The 17,558-nt window shown below is 53.3% G+C and overlaps 1 protein-coding gene across 7 annotated transcripts; it reads left to right on the plus strand.

The window, feature by feature from the left end:
* Positions 1-17,309, plus strand: LOC110480196 (calcium/calmodulin-dependent protein kinase type IV). Of its 7 annotated transcripts, XM_085562207.1 has the most exons (13): positions 1-96; positions 595-770; positions 1,181-1,311; positions 4,322-4,400; positions 4,676-4,738; positions 7,888-7,970; positions 8,050-8,122; positions 10,177-10,267; positions 11,123-11,197; positions 12,319-12,394; positions 12,491-12,617; positions 13,983-14,135; positions 15,019-17,309. In XM_085562207.1, exons 3-13 carry the CDS (start codon positions 1,214-1,216, stop codon positions 15,265-15,267), a joined length of 1,167 nt encoding a protein of 388 aa, XP_085418333.1. In that variant the 5' UTR covers positions 1-96; positions 595-770; positions 1,181-1,213; the 3' UTR covers positions 15,268-17,309. The 7 variants fall into 7 exon arrangements, with proteins under 7 accessions (XP_085418333.1, XP_085418335.1, XP_077644861.1 ...); XM_085562209.1 differs by lacking the exon at positions 1-96 and having other exon boundaries at positions 196-764; positions 1,184-1,311; XM_077788735.2 differs by lacking the exon at positions 1-96 and having other exon boundaries at positions 197-770; positions 1,184-1,311.
* The last annotated feature ends 249 nt before the right edge of the window (positions 17,310-17,558 follow it).

A 17,558-nucleotide genomic window follows, 5' to 3' on the forward strand; every position in this document is an offset into this window, starting at 1 on the left:
CGGCTCCGGGCAGCGCCCGCGCCCCCCGCCCGTTCGCGCCCCCCGCTACCGGCGGCTCCCGGCCGCGGCCGCTCGGCGGGGCACAGCCCGGCCCCGGTGGGTGCGGGGCTGCGGGCGCTCCCCGGGACGCGGGGCGCGGCACCGGGGGCGATCCGGGAGCCCCCGCCGCGGGGCCGGCTCCCCGAGCACCGCGCGGGTCCCGTAGCCCCGGGGGGCGGCGGGGGTGCAGTGGCGGCGCCGGGCCGGGCGGTGGCACGGCCGAGCCGGGCGGGAGCGCGGCGGAGCCGGTGATGCTGCCTGGGAGGGTCCCGGTGCTCCGCAGCCCCGGCCCCGCTTCCCCACCTTCCTCTCTCCCTGCGGCGCTGCGCTCCCGCTGCCCGGCAGCCCCGCGGCCTCTCCTCCCTGCCTCCCGGTGCTGCCCGGTACCCTCCCATCCCTGCATCCTCCCGTCCTGCCATCCCGGCAGCCGCGTCCGTTCTGCCCGGCATCCCCGGGCCGCCGCATCCCGGCATCCTGCCGTCCCCGCATCCCTCCGATCCCGCGTCCTCCCGCGTCCCTGCGCGCCTCCATCTCCCCGTCCCTGCGTCCCCGCAGCCCCGTGAAGCCCCGCCGAGGAGCTGAGCCGTGACGCTCCGTTTTGGGGGCCCGCACCGGCCCGGGGCGCCGCGGGCGGGCTCAGCACGACCCCCGCGGGCTCGGGACCCCCCGTGCCCACCCTCGGCGGGGATGAGGCAGCGCCGGGGGGGACACGAGCGGCGCCGCAGGTAACGGTACGTGCCGGGCCACGACCCCACCCCGAAATTCCCGGGGGCGTGTGGAGGGCCGGGGGGGCTGGGGGAGGCTGCAGGAATCGGGGTGGGTGCGATCCAGCCCGTGGGTGCCCGGCTCTGCAAAGCCGGGGGGGATCCCAGGCAGGTGGGAATGGGGTGGGAAAAGGGGGAGGGGGATGGTGGAAAAAAGCCGGGAGGGGGGAACATCCCGCAGCGGGGGGAATTATCTCGGAAAAGCATCGTACGTGCCGGGTGGGAGGGGGATTTGTGGTTCCATGGCGCTCCGTAATCCCGAGCGCTGGTTTTTCCCGAGCCATCTGGGCACTCGGGGAAGCGCGGGGGGGATCGCGTGGGGGTCTGGCGGGGGGGCTGCGGCCATCCATGCCGGGGTCTCCCCTTCCCCTTCCCAGCAGCTGGAGGCAGCTCGCAGCCCCCAGCCCACCATGCCGTCGTCCAAGAGCCAGAGCGAGTTTTGGATCGATGGATCCCACCGGGAGGCGGCACTGGAAGATTTCTACATCGTGGGCCCCGAGCTGGGACGGTACCGGGCGGGGAGAGCGAACTGGGAGGGGCTGGAAGGGGCAGGAGCCCCCCTGGGGTGGGGAGGGTCCGGGTTGGGGCAGGGACTGGTCTGGTGGGGAGGCAGGGGGGATGGAGGGATGTGGGGAGGGGGAGGAATACAGAGGGGATGGATTGAGGGATGGAGGGATTCAGGGGGAGATGATGGGGAATAGGAGGTGAAGGGATGCAGGAAGAGAGGGACGGATAGAAAGGGGATGGACGGATGTGGGAGGAATGGAGGAGAGATGGAAGAATGGAGGGATGCAGGAAGGAGTGGACAAGCAGGGGAGAAGGATGGATGTAGAAGGGCCGTGGAAGGATGGGAGGATGGATAAGGGGGATGGATGGCGACAGACCCTCCCCTCTCGTGTGACCTGGTGCTTGGGCTGTGCTGTGACGCTGCAGCCGGGTCTGGGGGTTTGCAGGTGGGGCTGGGGGTCCCTGGGCCTGTGGAGATGGAAATTCCCCACGGCAGTGGGATCGTGGGGAGACCCCTCTCTCCTCTGAGCACCCCAAGGCTTTGGGGGTGGGTGATGAGGGTCCTGCCTGCAGCAGCCCCCTGCAGAGGCCAGACAGTGCCAGCCTGAATTTCCCAGTCTGGATTTGGCTTGGAGAGCCCATCCGAGGGCAGGGGGTGCCGGGAGGTTGATGGTCCCATTTTTGGGGGCTCTGGGCTGTTCCAGTGGGGGGAGGAAGTGCTGCCTCGGCTCGGAACAACGGGATTTGGTGGCCCTGCTGCCTCTGGGTTTCCATCCTCAGAGGATCCTGAGAAGCAGCAGTTTTGGTGAAAGCAGGAATTTAGGGGTTTGTATCGAGGTGTGGCCACATCAGCGCAGGGCTTGGCAGCACCCAGCCCTGCACAGGGGGACGTAGGACAGAAGGACAGGTCTGGAGCCCTTGGAATCCATCCATCCATCCATCCATCCATCCATCCATCCATCCATCCATCCATCCATCCAGTTTCAGCACCAGATTTATATCAGGCTGGCTCTCAGTGCTGGAGCCACCCACTCACGGCGCGTTGGGATCTGGGTGGGATTTGGGCTGCTGGGAGCCCACTCTCCATGCAGGGGTCTCCCTTAGAGCCTCTCCTGGCAAGGCTGGCCCAGCTCTGGCCGGGAAGCTCCAGGAAGCAGGAGAGGGATGGAGGGAGCCGGGTGGGGACGTGGGGACAGCAGGGAGGACCCAACCCGGCACGTTCCAGACTCTGCAAATCCCATCGTTCGACATTTTCCAGTTCATCTGGAAAACAAATGCAATTATGTCCAGGCAAGGCTGATTGGGGATGTTTATTTGAGGCCTCGAGCGGCGGCTGCGGGGGCCGAGGTGTGGCGAATTCCGGCTCGGAGCCGAGCGCTGCCCTAATTGGGGACGTGTGAGGGGCAGCGCCGCGGGCACAGCGGGCACAGGAGCCACCCCGAGCCCTCCTAAACGCCGAGCCGAGCGCTCCTAAATGATCTCGTTAGCGGCGGGAATCGGGCTGGGAATTGTCCGTGCGGAAAAGCCGAGAGGGAGGGTGAGAGGAGACAGATCCTGCCTGGGATTCAGCTGTGGAGAGGGGGTGGAAGGTCCTGCCCCGGCACCAGCCCAGCTGGGAAATTCCAAAATAACCTCGTGGAAAAGCGTTGTTGTGGCGGTCGCAGCAGCAGCGATGCCATTTTGGGGTCAAATTGCAGATTTTGCCCTTTTTTCCCGAGCTGGAGCAGGTGGTGGCCGCCCCGCCCCTCCCAGCTGCAACAATTCCTCTCCAAATCACTTTTTATTTGTAAACTGAAGTTTCACGGAGGATGTGCGGCACAAGGGAGGAAATGATCTGAAGCTGGGCGGGGCTGGGGTTCCTGGATCCCGCAGCATCCCGGACGAGCCTGGTACCCGTTGCCATGGGAACGCCGTTCCCAAATTCAGCCGGAGGAGTTGCAAAATCTGCTCTGGCTTTGAAGACAAATCCCTCATTCAGGAGAGCACCCGGGAGCGCGGGGGGATGCCTGAGGGGATGCTGGTGGGCTCGCGGGAGGTTTTGGTATGAAAGTCGGTGCTTTTGGGGATCTGATTTTATCGGGCACCTCCAGGCACAGCCTGAGCTGCGTCCCCGAAGGCGGCGAAGCCAAAACGCGGCCGATGACTCGGGGGCAGGAATGAATCTGCTCCGGGAGCCGGGCAGGGAGATGGAATTGCAAATGAGTCCAGAGCTCGGGAATGGCGATTAACTCGAGCTGAGATCGCCACCGGCGGCGGCGGCCCCGGTCCCGGTGTCACCCGCAGCGGGGACACGGCGGCTCCGTCGTGTCGCGATTCAGGATTTAAAGCCCCTCTAGAAGTCGGGTTTAATTAAAATAGCTGAGCCGGGAGAGCCGGGAGGGGGATGCGGGAGAGAGACGCATCAGGAGGGGGTGCAGGAAGGGGATGTGGGGTGGGGATGAAGGGCAGTGTCGCTGTCAAGGCAGGACGGGAATGAGAAGATTCTGACTCAGAAGGCTGCTGAGAGTAAAACCCTGATTTATTCAAAATACACTGCTCTTTTATACAGAGCTTCGTGAGGATCAACTCCTGAGAGTAAAACTCTGATTTATTCAAAATACACTGCTCTTTTATACAGAGCTTCACAAGGATCAAATCCATTGGTTCTGAAGTGAAAACAACCCACAGCATTGGTGCAAAGTGCTTGATGCACAGTGATAGAACTTAACTATAAACAGTGTGAACAACAAGAGAGATAAAGAATTATTTACATTCTTTCCCAGCTCTTTCCCAGGCTCCTGCCTGGCCACAAATTCTCATTTTCTTTCTTTGACTGAATCTGAGTCCCACAGGGGAGAGGTACAGGAGGGGAATTCAGCAATGGGGGGATGCAGGAGCAGGGGGATCCATGAAGAAGAGTGGGATCCATGCTGAGCTCCCAGGGCCTGGCACTGCCAAAGGTGCTGGTGGGGGGCACAGGGGGAGCGGGACCCCCAGCTCTGTGCCAGCCTCTCGTCCCCCCCGCCCTCCAGGGGAGCCACCTCAGTGGTGTTCAGCTGCCAGGAGAAGGGCACGGGAGCTCCCTACGCTGCCAAGATCCTGAAGAAAACGGTGAGTGGGGCAGGAGAGGGGCTGGGGAGGGGAAGGGTGAGCACCAGGGAGCTGGGGGGGGAGGGCTGGTGGTTTCTCTCCTCCCCACCCCTCGGTACCGGGATGGGCGTGGGGCTGGCACCGGGCACAGCCTGAGGGTCCCACGTGGACAAAGGAGCTGAGATTTGGGGTGGGGGTGAGCTCTGGGAACGTGCTGGGGGTAGTGAGGGGTCTCTGTATGGTGGGGAGCCTGAGCCAGGCCTGGCAGTGCAGGTGACACAAGCTCTGCCTCCCAGATCGACAAAAAGATCGTGAGGACGGAGATCGGGGTCCTGCTGCGCCTCTCGCACCCCAACATCGTGAGTAGGACCCCCGTGACACAGCTGCCACCTCCCTCTGGGTCGGGGCCACGGCTGCTGGGGTGGGTTTGCCCTTAACTCAGCCCAGTGCTGAGGGAAGAGTTGGAATGTCCTGGGTTTCATCCTGTCTTGATGCAGGATGAAGGCACCAGCCCATGGAAAACCCACCCTGAACCCCATGGAAAACCCTCCCTGTGAGAACCCCAGGCTTGGTCAGGGGTCTCGTGTGGTGGAAATTCCCTCCTCCAGCCCGAGCTTCCAAAGAAAACTCCACAGCCTCTTGTTGTTGGGTCTCAAGGCAGTTTATTGTGAGTTATCTAAAAGATTTTCTTCTGGGGCTGCTGTGTTTGCTCACAGCTCAGGCAGAGGCACACACACACCCTGACATCCTCCCTGTCTGCTGTCTTCTTCTTCTCTCTCCCCCCACCCAGGGCTGCTGCTCTCTTTTATATGATATATTACATATTACATGTTTATAGTTTTCCCCCAATACCTACTACCTACATTACAAAGTGCTTTTCTACTCTAAACCAATCTGTGAGTGCCAACAGCACCAAGAACATGGAGGTGAGGAAGAAGAAGGAGAAAGAGCAGGATCAGCCCACTTTCCTCCATCTTAGAACTTCTGACCCCCATGTACAAAGTAAAAACCCCCCTGGACAGGTGCTAAAACCCCCCTGTACAATACTAAAAAATTTCCCCTCTGTTTTGTAACTACTTTTACTCTCCTATCTAACCCTTTGTGACTGCTTGTTCTACCTCCAAAGTTGGTAACTCATTCCATGGCTCAAACCCAAAATCACAGCTGTTTGCAGCTGTGCCAGGGTCTCAAATGCTTCTGACCAAGGCCTGGAACCTGTAAAAATATCTGTGAGACATTTTGAGTTCCAAGAGCTCCCTGCCTCACTGACAGCATCCAGGTGATTCCCTTCTGGCTGCCACATGAAATTCCTGTTCCTTGCAGCTCCTTTCAGCTCCCAGCTCCCACATCCAAGTCCAAGGATATCCAAGGACTCCCCCCCCCACCCACCCTATCCTCCCCCTTCCCACACCCTGCCTTGAGATTTCCACCATGCAGGCAATTTTCATGAGGAGATCAAATGAATCCCAGGGAAAATGGCCTGTCTGTAATGAATCCTGCCAGGGGAGATAAAAGGGCTGGGGCTGGGTTGTTCCCTTGCTCAGCACTCCCAACTGGAGCAGCCTTGGAGCAGATCTAATCCAGCCAGGGCCAGCAGAGCCCCTCTGGGATGCAACGGAGCCCCCACCTCCCAAAAAAAGCTCATTCCCGACTGCATGGCTCCACTGGGAGATTGCAAAAGGATCTTGGAGAACACTCGGGTGAAGGAAATGACACCAAAAAACCACCTGGGAGCTGCCGTGGGGCTGAGGGTTGGGACAGGCCCTGCTCCTGTTGGGATTGGGATCGGGACACCGCTGGGACATTGTTGGGACATCACTGGGACATTGCCTTGCCACTGGCTGCTTCTGCTCAAGCTTCAGCACTCCTCAAACCCTGGGCATGGCTGCTCCCAGCCCATCTTTGGAGCTTTGCTCTCTGCAGAATCCCAAAACCTTCACGCCAAGAGATGAAGCCAGAAGAAATCCCAAACATCCCCAAAAAAAACCAGATAAAGAGCTGAAATCACTGAGGACGTGTCACCTCTAAACCTCTCAACCAGCTCAGCGTGGGTGTGTTTTGGGGTGTTTCAGTGTTTTAGGACAATTTGGTGCTTCATCACTGGGACATTGTTGGGACATCGCTGGGACATTGTTGGGACATCACTGGGACATCACCTTGCCACTGCTCAAGCTGCAGCACCCCTCAAACCCTGGGCACCCATCCTCAGAGCTTTCTTTGCAGAAGCCCAAAACCTTCACGCCAAGAGATGAAACCAAGAGAAATCCCAAACATCCCCAAAAAAAACAGAGCTGAAAGCACTGAGGATGTGTCACCTCTAAACCTCTCAACCAGCTCAGCGTGGGCCTGTTTTGGGGTGTTTCAGTGTTTTAGGACAATTTGGTGCTTCAGCCTCTTCCATGGAGATATTTCCCCCATCCTAGGACAGCAGGGCTGACAGCCAGGATGGGAATCACACTCGTGGATGGGAAGAGGCTCCTCTCTGATGTGTTATCAGGAGCACCACAGAAAATCCAATTTCCTCCCTCCCCTCTCCAGGCAGCAGCTCCTTGGAGCCACGGAGGAGGATCCAACCCGTTGGAATATTTAAATCCCCGAGGTTTCCGTGGGGTTCTGCTCATCCCAGGTTCAAGTGATGTTTGAAGAGGAGCTGCTCTGCTCCATTATTGATGCCAGCACCGACCTCGGCAGCGGCTGATATAATAGGATTGTAAACTTTTGAAGTTAATAGGAAAATTATAGTGCTCCGTGTATTATTATAATGCAATAAGCTGCCACATAGTGTCTCTCACCCCACGGGGGATCACGGCTTGTCACCCAGCCTGGGAAGGGAATGATTAAAGCCCCATGAAATTCGCACTGTCACAAAAGTCTTAAGAAGCGTGAAATTCTTGGGTTTCCATTAAAAAAAAAAAAAAAAAAATTAAAAAAAAAAAAGTGGGGGGAAAAAAAAGAAAAAGGAAAAATTGCATTTGGATGTCGCTTTAGGACATAAAATTGTTAATTCCAGATGGGCTGTGGAGGCACAATTCCAATGGGGCTGGATGGAGGTGCTCAGGAGGAGCAAAATTCCAATGGGGCTGGATCAGAGGTGCAAAATTCCAACGGGGCTGGATGGAGGTGCAAAATTCCAACGGGGCTGGATGGAGGTGCTCAGGAGGAGCAAAATTCCAACGGGGCTGGATGGAGGTGCCCACGGAGGTCCAAAATTCCAATGCTGGCAACCAAGCTGGGAGATGTGAAGAGGATCGGGGCTCTGCACATTCCCAGATTCATCTTTCATCTGTGTCGAGCAGGACTGCTGCGAACAATTCCAAAAAATTCAGGTGGAAACAAATCAAGAGTGGGGAAAAACCGAAGAGAAGAAGGAAATGTTTGCCCTGAAATAAGCCTTTCCACCCTCCCAGCTGGTCACAGCCTCGTCCCGGCACAGCCAGGGCTGTTCCCAAATCCCACATCCCCCGTGCCCCAGCCCGCATCCCGAAATCCCTCCTGTCCCCCTTTCCAGATCAAGCTGAAGGAGATTTTCGAGACGCCCTCGGAGATCGCGCTGGTGCTGGAGCTGGTGACGGGGGGAGAACTCTTCGACAGGTACGGATCGGCCCCGGGGGAGTGGGGGAGGAGGAGGAGGAGGAGGATGGAGGGGGCTGAAGGCTCCGTGTGCCCACAGGATTGTGGAGAGGGGCTTCTACAGCGAGCGGGATGCGGCGCACGTGGTCAAGCAGATCCTGGAGGCGGTTTCGGTAACGTGGCCCTGGGGACACCCCACCGGGGGGGCTGCAGCCAAATTTCCCTGGGGAGAGGCACCCAGAGGTGCCCTATCCCAAATATCCCTGGGGAGAGGCACCCAGAGGTGCCCCATCCCAAACATCCCTGGGGAGAGGCACCCGGAGCTGCCCCATCCCAAATATCCCTGGGGAGAGGCACCCAGAGCTGCCCCATCCCAAATTTCCCTGGGGAGAGGCACCCGGAGCTGCCCCATCCCAAATATCCCTGGGTGAAGTTCCTGGAGCTGCCTCATCCCAAATTTCCCTGAGGAGAGGCACCAGAACTGCCCCTGTCCCAAATATCCCTGGGGAGAAGTGATTGGAACTGCCCCATCCCAAATATTCCTGAGAAGTGCCTGGAGCTGCCTCATCCCAAATTTCCCTGGGGAGAAGTTCCTGGAGCTGCTCCCATCCTAAATATCCCTGGGGAGAGGTACCCGGAGCTTCTCCCATCCTAAATTTCCCTGGGGAGAAGTTTCTGGAACTGCCTCATCCCAAATATCCCAGGGGTGAAGTGCCTGGAGCTGCTCCCATCCCAAATTTCCATGGAGAGAGGAACTGGAGCTGCCCCATCCCAAATTTCCCAGGGGAGAGGCACCCAGAACTGCCCCCATCCCAAATATCCCAGGGGTGAAGTTCCTGGAGCTTCTCCCATCCCAAATATCCCAGGGGTGAAGTTCCTGGAGCTGCCCCCATCCCAAATATTCCTGGGGAGAAGTTCCTGGAGCTGCTCCATCCCAAACACCTCATTTGTCCGCTCACCTTGGCCTTGGCTGGGAGGAGAGGGATCTGCTCTCAGTGAGGATGAGGAGAAGGAAGGAGGAAGGTCAGGGCTGCTCTTCATCCCAGACTTTCCATGGCAGCAGGAGCGTTTCCAACATGGCAACTCCTGCCTGGACAAGGATCCAGGGGATTGTTCCCAACTGCTGCCCCCGGGGCTGTTCCCTTCCTTTTCACATCCCCCTTTTCTCCTCTTGCAACGTAAATTTTAAGGAATTTAGAGATTTAGAAAAGCCAAGATTTTAGTCTGAGATAAGCCTTACTAGAGTTAATTAAAATAAATTAGTAGGCCTTGATGAAGTTAAGAGTTAATAGTTAACTAATAATTGATTGGTCGTCAGCACAATGTTTAGTTAGCTGGGTTGATAATGAAGAATATAATGAAGAAATGATGATGAAGAGCACAGAAAGTGACAAATAGCTTTTAGGAAGTAAATAAGACAATAAAAATAAGACAATTGTGGGGCTCCTCTGCTCTGAAACCAATTGAAGACAAGGAATGGGAGAAGTTCTACCAAGAGTTCATTTGTCATTTTTGCATTGAAAAGGTAGAAAGGTCAGAAGGAGGAAGACTTCATTGACTTCCTCATTTTGGGAAGGGACACGGACCCATTTCAAGGAACAAATTATGCATGCCGAATAACTTTTGAAATGATTTGCATAGGAGGAATGGGAGCTACCAAAATGATGAATATGTATTTGTATTTTGGGTATTCAACACTTGTATGGATAAAAGGGCTCTGTAATCACCTGAGAGGTGTGGTGTGGATTTGGGAGCCATCCCACACACAATAAACACACACTTTTTAATTTTAACTGTTAGAGAGTTTTTGTCCGTCCCAGTTGGGTATCGATACTAGATCAATATCCATATTTTTATAATAAATCAATTTCTAAACTGTTAGAGAGTTTTTGTCCCTCACAACTGGGTATCGATACTAGATCAATATTCATATTTTTTATAATAATTCACTTTCTAACTTTAAACTCTTAGAGAGTTTCTGTCCGTCACAGTTAGGTATCAATACTAGATGAATATCCATATTTTTTTCATAAATCACTTCCTAACTTTAAATTGTTAGAGAGTTTTTGTCCCTCACAGTTGGCTATCGATACTAGATCAATATTCATATTTTTTATAAGAAATCATTTTCTAACTTTAAACTGTTAGAGAGGTTTTGTCCCTCACAGGTGGCTATCGATACTAGATCAACATCCATATTTTTTTCATAAATCACTCTTTTTTGCAGTATTTGCACCAGAACGGAGTCGTCCACCGGGACCTGAAGCCGGAGAACCTCCTGTACGCAGACCTGTCCCCCGAGGCGCCCCTCAAGATCGGTGGGTTGGGGACCCGGGGGTTGGAGCCCCCCGTGCCCACCCTGATGCAGTGTGAGAACCCCGGCCTTGCTCTGGGGTCCCGTGTGGTGGAAATTCCCTCCTCCAGCCCGAGCTTCCAAAAAAAAATCAGCAGTCTCTGTTGTTGGGTCTCGAGGCAGTTTATTGCGATTTATCTAAAAGATTTTCTTTTTTGGCTATTGGGGTTTGCTCACAGCTCAGGCAGAGGCACACACACACCCTGACATCCTCCCTGTCTGTGTCTTCTTCTCTCCCCCTGCCCAGGGCTGCTGCTCTCTTTTATATGATATATTGCATTTTAAACCTTTACAGTTTTTCCACAATGCCTATTACCTATATTAAATAGTGCATTACTATCTTTTATATGATATATTACAAATTACATGTTTATGATTTTCCCCCAATACCTACTACCTACATTACAAAGTGCTTTTCTACTCTAAACCAATCTGTGAGTGCCAACATCACCAAGAACATGGAGGTGAGGAAGAAGAAGGAGGAAGAACAGGATCAGCCCACTTTCCTCCATCTTAGAACTTCTGACCCCCATGTACAAAGTAAAAATCCCCCTGGACAGGTGCTAAAACCCCCCTGTACAACACAAAAAAATTTCCCCTCTGTTTTGTAACTACTTTTACTATCCTATCTAACCCTTTGTGACTGCTTGTTCCACCTCCAAGGTTGGTAACTCATCCTATGGCTCAAACCCAAAATCACAGCTGTTTGCAGCTGTGCCAGGGTCTCAAATGCTTCTGACCAAGGCCTGGAACCTCTAAAAATGTCTGAGGGACATTTTGAGTTCCGACAGGCAGTGCCACTCTCTCGTGTCCCTGCAAGGTGACTTCGGGCTCTCCAAGATCCTGGACGAGCAGGACACCATGAAAACCGTGTGTGGGACACCGGGCTACTGCGGTGAGCGGGGCCCCGGGGCCGGGGGGACATTCTGGGGACAGGGAAAGGACAAGGGAGGGACATTCCTGGGGGTTTTCCCTGCCCGAGGCCGGGCACAGCTGGAACAGCTGGGGCCCTGCCACATTCGGTCAGCGCAGAGCCACATTTCTGCCCTTTTCCTCTACATTTATCCATTTTCTCCACATTTATCCCCTTTCCCTCTACATTTATCCCCTTTTCTCTACATTTACCCCTTTTCCTCAACATTTATCCATTTTCTCCACATTTATCCTTTTTCCTCCACATTTTCCGTTTTCTCCACATTGATCCTCTTTTCCTCCAAATTTATCCCCTTTCCTGCACATTTGCCCCTTTTCCTCTAGGTTTATCCCCTTTTCTCCACATTTATTCCATTTTCTCTACATTTACCCCTTTTCTCCACATTTCTCCCCTTTTCCTCCGCATTTACCCCTCTTCCTCCACTTTTCTCCCCTTTTCCTTTGCATTTATCCCTTTCCTCAATATTTATCCTCTTTTCTCCAAATTTACCCCTTTTCCCTCCACATTTCTCCCTTTTCCCTCCACATTTCTCCCCTTCTTCTCCACATTTATCCCCTTGTCCTCCACATTTCTCCCCTTTCCCCCCACATTTCCCCATTTCCTCCACATTTCTCCTCTTTTCCTCCACATTTCTCCCCTTTTCTCCACATTTCCCCCTTTTTCCCCCCACATTTCCCCATTTTCTCCACATTTACCCCTTTTCCCCCCACATTTCCCATTTCCCCCCACATTTCCCCATTTCCTCCACATTTTCCCCTTTCCCCCCACATTTCCCCCTTTTCCCCCCACATTTCCCCCTTTTCCCCCCACATTTCCCCATTTCCTCCACATTTCTCACATTTTCTCCACATTTCCCCCTTTCCCCCCACATTTCCCCATTTCCTCCACATTTCTCCCATTTCCTCCACATTTCCCCTTTCCCCCCACATTTCCCCTTTCCCCCCACATTTCCCCATTTCCTCCACATTTCCCCTTTCCCCCCACATTTCCCCATTTCCTCCACCCCGCTGCTGCCCAGTGGGATTTTCTCCTCTGTGCCCCCCCTTTGTTGGGTGCCTTCGACCCCCAAACTTTCCTTCCAGCGCCCGAAATCCTGCAGGGCTGTCCCTACGGGCCGGAGGTGGACATGTGGAGCGTGGGGGTCATCACCTACATCCTGTGAGTGTCACGGCCGGGGGACACGGGGGGCTCCGGCCCCTGCCCGGGGGTGCCAGGGGGTGTCCCCCCCGTGTCCCACGGCTCTGTCCCCCCCAGGCTCTGTGGCTTCGAGCCCTTTTTCGACCCGCGGGGGGATCAGTACATGTACGGCCGCATCCTCACCTGCGACTACGAGTTCGTGTCCCCCTGGTGGGACGAGGTGTCCCCAAACGCCAAGGACCTGGTGAGCGAGGCAGCCACGGGCCTGGGAAACTGTAAATTTGATTTATTTTTTGAATTGATTTTAAATTTGATTTGATTTGATTCTTTATTTTATGTGATAATTTAGTTTATTAAAATTATTTTTATTTTATTTACTTTATTTCACTTTATTTTCTTTATTTATGTAAATTTATTTCATTTCACTGTATTTCCCTTTCCTTTCCTTTCCTTTCCTTTCCTTTCCTTTCCTTTCCTTTCCTTTCCTTTCCTTTCCTTTCCTTTCCTTTCCTTTCCTTTCCTTTCCTTTCCTTTCCTTTCCTTTCCTTTCCTTTCCTTTCCTTTCCTTTCCTTTCCTTTCCTTTCCTTTCCTTTCCTTTCCTTTCCTTTCCTTTCCTTTCCTTTCCTTTCCTTTCCTTTCCTTTCCTTTCCTTTCCTTTCCTTTCCTTTCCTTTCCTTTCCTTTCCTTTCCTTTCCTTCTTTCCTTTCCTTTCCTTTCCTTTCCTTTCCTTTCCTTTCCTTTCCTTTCCTTTCCTTTCCTTTCCTTTCCTTTCCTTTCCTTTCCTTTCCTTATTCCAATTTCCTTTAATTTCTTTAATTCTATTTATTTATTAATTTCTTTAATGCTATTCCTTTTTCTATCACTTTTTATTATTGTTTGATTTATTGATGATTTTATGGTTATCTATTTATGACAAGTGTTCATTCATTTATTACAAATTTTCATGTATTTATTTATCACCATTTTCATTATTGATTTCCTGTATTTTATGATTTTATTTTTACAAATTTATTGCATTTGTTTATTTATTTTTTATTTATTAACCACCGATTTTTATTTTTTATTTCATACATTTCATGATTTTATTTTTATGCATTTACTGCATCCATTTATTTAATTAAATTTATTTATTTCCCACACATTTCTATTAATTATTTCTTTGTGTGAATCTATTATTTATTGATTTATTATTATGTACTCTTGCTTTCTTTAATTTCCTTTATTTATTCCTTACTTTTTTAATGATTAATTTTACTTCTTGCTTTCTTTATTCCTTACTTTTATGATTGATTTCATTATTAATTTTGCTTCTTGCTTTCTTTATTCCTTACTTTTATGATTGATTTTATGATTAATTTTACTTCTTGCTTTCTTTATTGCTTACTTTTATGATTGATTTCATTATTAATTTTACTTCTTGATTTCTTTATTCCTTACTTTTATGATTGATTTCATGATTCATTTTACTTCTTGCTTTCTTTATTCCTTCCTTCCCTGACCGATGTAATGATTTACTATCACATATATTCCCCATTTATTCGAATTCTTTCTCCTTTCACTGCGGCTTGCTTGGGAATGACAAAACCCGGCGATTTCGGGCGCTTTCAGGTCAGAAAATTGATCGTTTTGGATCCCCAGAGGAGGCTGACGGTTCAGCAGGCGCTGGAGCACCCCTGGGTCACCGGGAAGGCGGCGAAATTCGCTCACATGGACAGCACGCAGAGGAAACTGCAGGAATTCAACGCCAGGAGGAAGCTGAAGGTGAGGGAGGGGACGGCGAGGGAGGGGACGGCGAGGGAGGGGCTGCCACGTCCCCATCCGCGGCCGGAGGGAGGCCTGGAAGGGCAGGATTTGGCCAACGCCCTCTGCGATCCCGAGGGAAAGGATGGAGCGGTGCCAGGGGGATTTTTGGGATGGGTTTTAGGGAAAGGTTCCTCCCCCCGAAGGTTCTGGGTGATGAATTCCCTCAATCCCGGCCCCGCTCCCCCCTCCGCCTCCTCAGAGGTCCAGGAGGGTGGGGTGGGATTGTTGGGGCGGGATTGTTGGGTGGGATTGTTGGGGCGGGATTGTTGGGATTGTTGGGGTGGGATCGTTGGGATGGGATTGTTGGGGTGGGATCGTTTGGGTTGTTGGGATGGGATTGTTGAAATTGTTGGGTTGGGATTGTTGGGATCATTGGGATTGTTGGGATGGGATCACTGGATGGGATCACTGGGTGGGATTGTTGGGATTGTTGGGGTGGGATTGTTGGGTAGGATCATTGGTTTGAGATTGTTGGGGTGGGATTGTTGGGATTGTTGGGATTGTTGGGGTGGGATTGTTGGGATGGGATTGTTGGGATTGTTGGGATTGTTGGGATTGTTGGGATTGTTGGGATTGTTGGGATGGGATCGTTGGGATTGTTGGTCTTATTGGGATTGTTGGGATTGTTGGGATTGTTGGTCTTATTGGGATTGTTGGGATTGTTGGGGTGGGATCATTGGGATGGGATTGTTGGGTTTGTTGGGATGGGATTATTGGGATGGGATCATTGGGGTGGGATTGTTGGGATTGTTGGAATGGGATCCTTGGGATGTCCTGGGCTTTGGCCGGGCGATCCCCTCCGAACATTCCACAGCTCCCCAATTCTCTGCCTCTGTCCCAGGCTGCCATGAAAGCCGTGGTGGCCTCCAGCCGCCTGGGCAACCACGGCCACCACGACTGCTCCCGCAGCGGCCGCGGCCAGGGGGGACCCCGGGGCCTGGCCCAGCCCGGGGCGAGCGGCGGCCCCGGGGCCAGCGCGGAGCTCTGCGCGTTCCCGAGCGACCACCCCGCCATGGCCCCAGTGGCCCCGGTGGCCCCGGTGGCCCCGGTGGCCCCGGTGGCCGTGCCGGGGGCTGGCTGTGACAGTTAGCGGGCCCGGAGCGGTGACACCGCCGAGCCTTGGGGACCCCGAGATGGGGCACGGGCCCGTAGCGGTGACACCGCCGAGCCTTGGGGACCCCGAGATGGGGCACGGCCCCGCTGGACATCCTCGTGTCGCGTCCCGTCACCCCCGGTCGCTGTCCCGTGTCTGTGCCCGCCGGCTGAGGGGACGAGGCGGTGACTTTGTCTTCCCACTCTGCAGCAGTTTGAGCCGTTGTGGCTCGGAAAGATCCCGAAAAACGAGGCACAAACAGGATTTGTCCCACCTTTCCCTTCAAAGGCAGCGCGTCGTCTTTAAGGGGTTCCTGTAAATAACCCTGAAGATTTGGTTTTCTGTTTGATTTTTCTGCCAATTTTTCTGTTTTGTTCTTCTGTCACCAGCCCAGCTGTGGGGCTGCTGTGTTAGGAGGGGTTTTAGGAGACTTGGACCTTCAAATGTTTGATCCTCTCAGGAGAACAACCCATGCCAAGGCTTCCCTGGCCATTCCCAGGCAGCAGCCGAGCCCTGGTTGTGGTTTTTTGGGTGTGTTCCCCACCCTGAGCCGTGCTGTGGGTCCCTGGTGGTGCTGGTGGGGTGGTCACGGGCTGGGAGTGCTGGTCTGGTCTCCCTTTGGCGTTCCAGGTCAGGACTGACACAATTCTAACAGAACAAATTTACACAACTCTTGAATATTGCGAGACTTTGCCACCTAACTGCTGTTCCCTGAGGGAGATCAGTGAGTTTATACCTTTTTCAATTTTTGTTTTTTAATGAAATGGGCAGAGAGACTTCTTGAAAAGGAATTTTTTTTTTTTTTTTAAGGCAGGAAACAGGAATAGCCATTTACAGATTTTGATACAGAGCAAATGAACAGACAGCAAAAGCCATATTCCATGTGGGAATTGCAGAGAGCTGGTGGGATCCTGCCAGGGTTGAGCTCTAAGGCAGCCACCATGACCTGCACCCCCCACATTTTGGGCTTAGAACAGTGTGTTCAGGGTAAAAATCCCATCTAGAGGGGAATAAATTTGTACAGGAGGTTCATCCCCCCAGAATGGGGGTGCAGAATTGAGCAGCTGGGGTAGGAAGGGCAAAACAACCCCAAAATTGGAGGTTTTGCCAAAGGTGACGCAGCGATGATGGACCTGAGGGTGACAGAACAGGGTCAGGAGGCTGAGGTGGGAGCAAGGTGAGGAAAAATGGATTTTGGGTTAATCTCCAGCACGAGCAAAAATCAAAATAGCTCCAAGTTGGGATCCAGCCCGGAGCTCAGTGGGGGCTGGGGAGCCAAAGACAGCAGAAAAATGGGGTGTTCAAGAGGGGTTTTAACTGGGAAAAAACATCATGGCTTGGCCAGAGCTGCACTTTTGTGCACTTGAGTTGCTCTTTTGTGGGGAAGCAGCTGCCCAGCGAGGTGTCCCGGGGGGAACGGAGCCGCTGATCCCGCGGGACTCTGCAGCACAGGGAAGTTCCCCCTTTTTCTTTGCATTTTTGGCAGTTCTCCCCTCTCCTTTCTCTGGCCCTGAGGGCTGAGCCTTGCGGGGTGCTGTCCCATCCTTGTCGTGTCTCTGTGGGAGCTGAATTCCACCTCGTTGTTTCCCAACCCGGGTTTTAAAGACTGTTTTCTAGTTTTTGACATGAAATGCTGATTAAAGCCCCTCGCAGGACCAGGCTGGCACCCCCGGAGCCTGCGGAGCATGGAAGAGGCTGAATTCCTGCAGGATTCCCAGTCCTGCAGGAAAATGGGAATTACACTTGACAAATCAATCACTCAAAGTATCCCCAGCGGGGGAAGGCAGCGGGAGGAAGGAGGGGGCCCGCAAGCAAAACCAGAACGGGAATTTGTCTCTTATTATTATTGTTATTCCACAGGTATCCGTATTGACAGATAGGAAAAGTACACTCCTGGGAGCGAGCCTGGGGAGGAGCTTTTGGGTCTGTTGCTGTTTGCAGAGTGTGTTTGAGTGACTGCTTCGGTGTGGTGGTGACAGTTCTGACAGCCAGGTGTTTCTAACCAAGCAGAGACAGCGAATAAAGTGTCCAACCTCAGAGCGCCGGCTCCGTGTTGGCGTTTTCCTCGCAAAGCCGGGGCTAAAGTTTGGCATGCAATGGGTTGGGTGGGAAGGGAATTTAAGGATCTTCTCGTGTCCCCCCTGCCGTCCCCAGGGATGCCTTCCAGTGGATGGCTGCTCCAAGCCCCATCCAGCTGGGCTTTGGACACTTTCAGGGGCGGGGCAGGCACAGCTGCTCTGGGAATCGCATTCCAGATTGGGTTGGGTTGGGTTGGGTTGGGTTGGGTT

Source organism: Lonchura striata, chromosome 28 (assembly GCF_050655825.1).
Source record: "Lonchura striata isolate lonStrDom1 chromosome 28, ASM5065582v1, whole genome shotgun sequence".
Classification (NCBI taxonomy): Eukaryota; Metazoa; Chordata; class Aves; order Passeriformes; family Estrildidae; genus Lonchura; species Lonchura striata.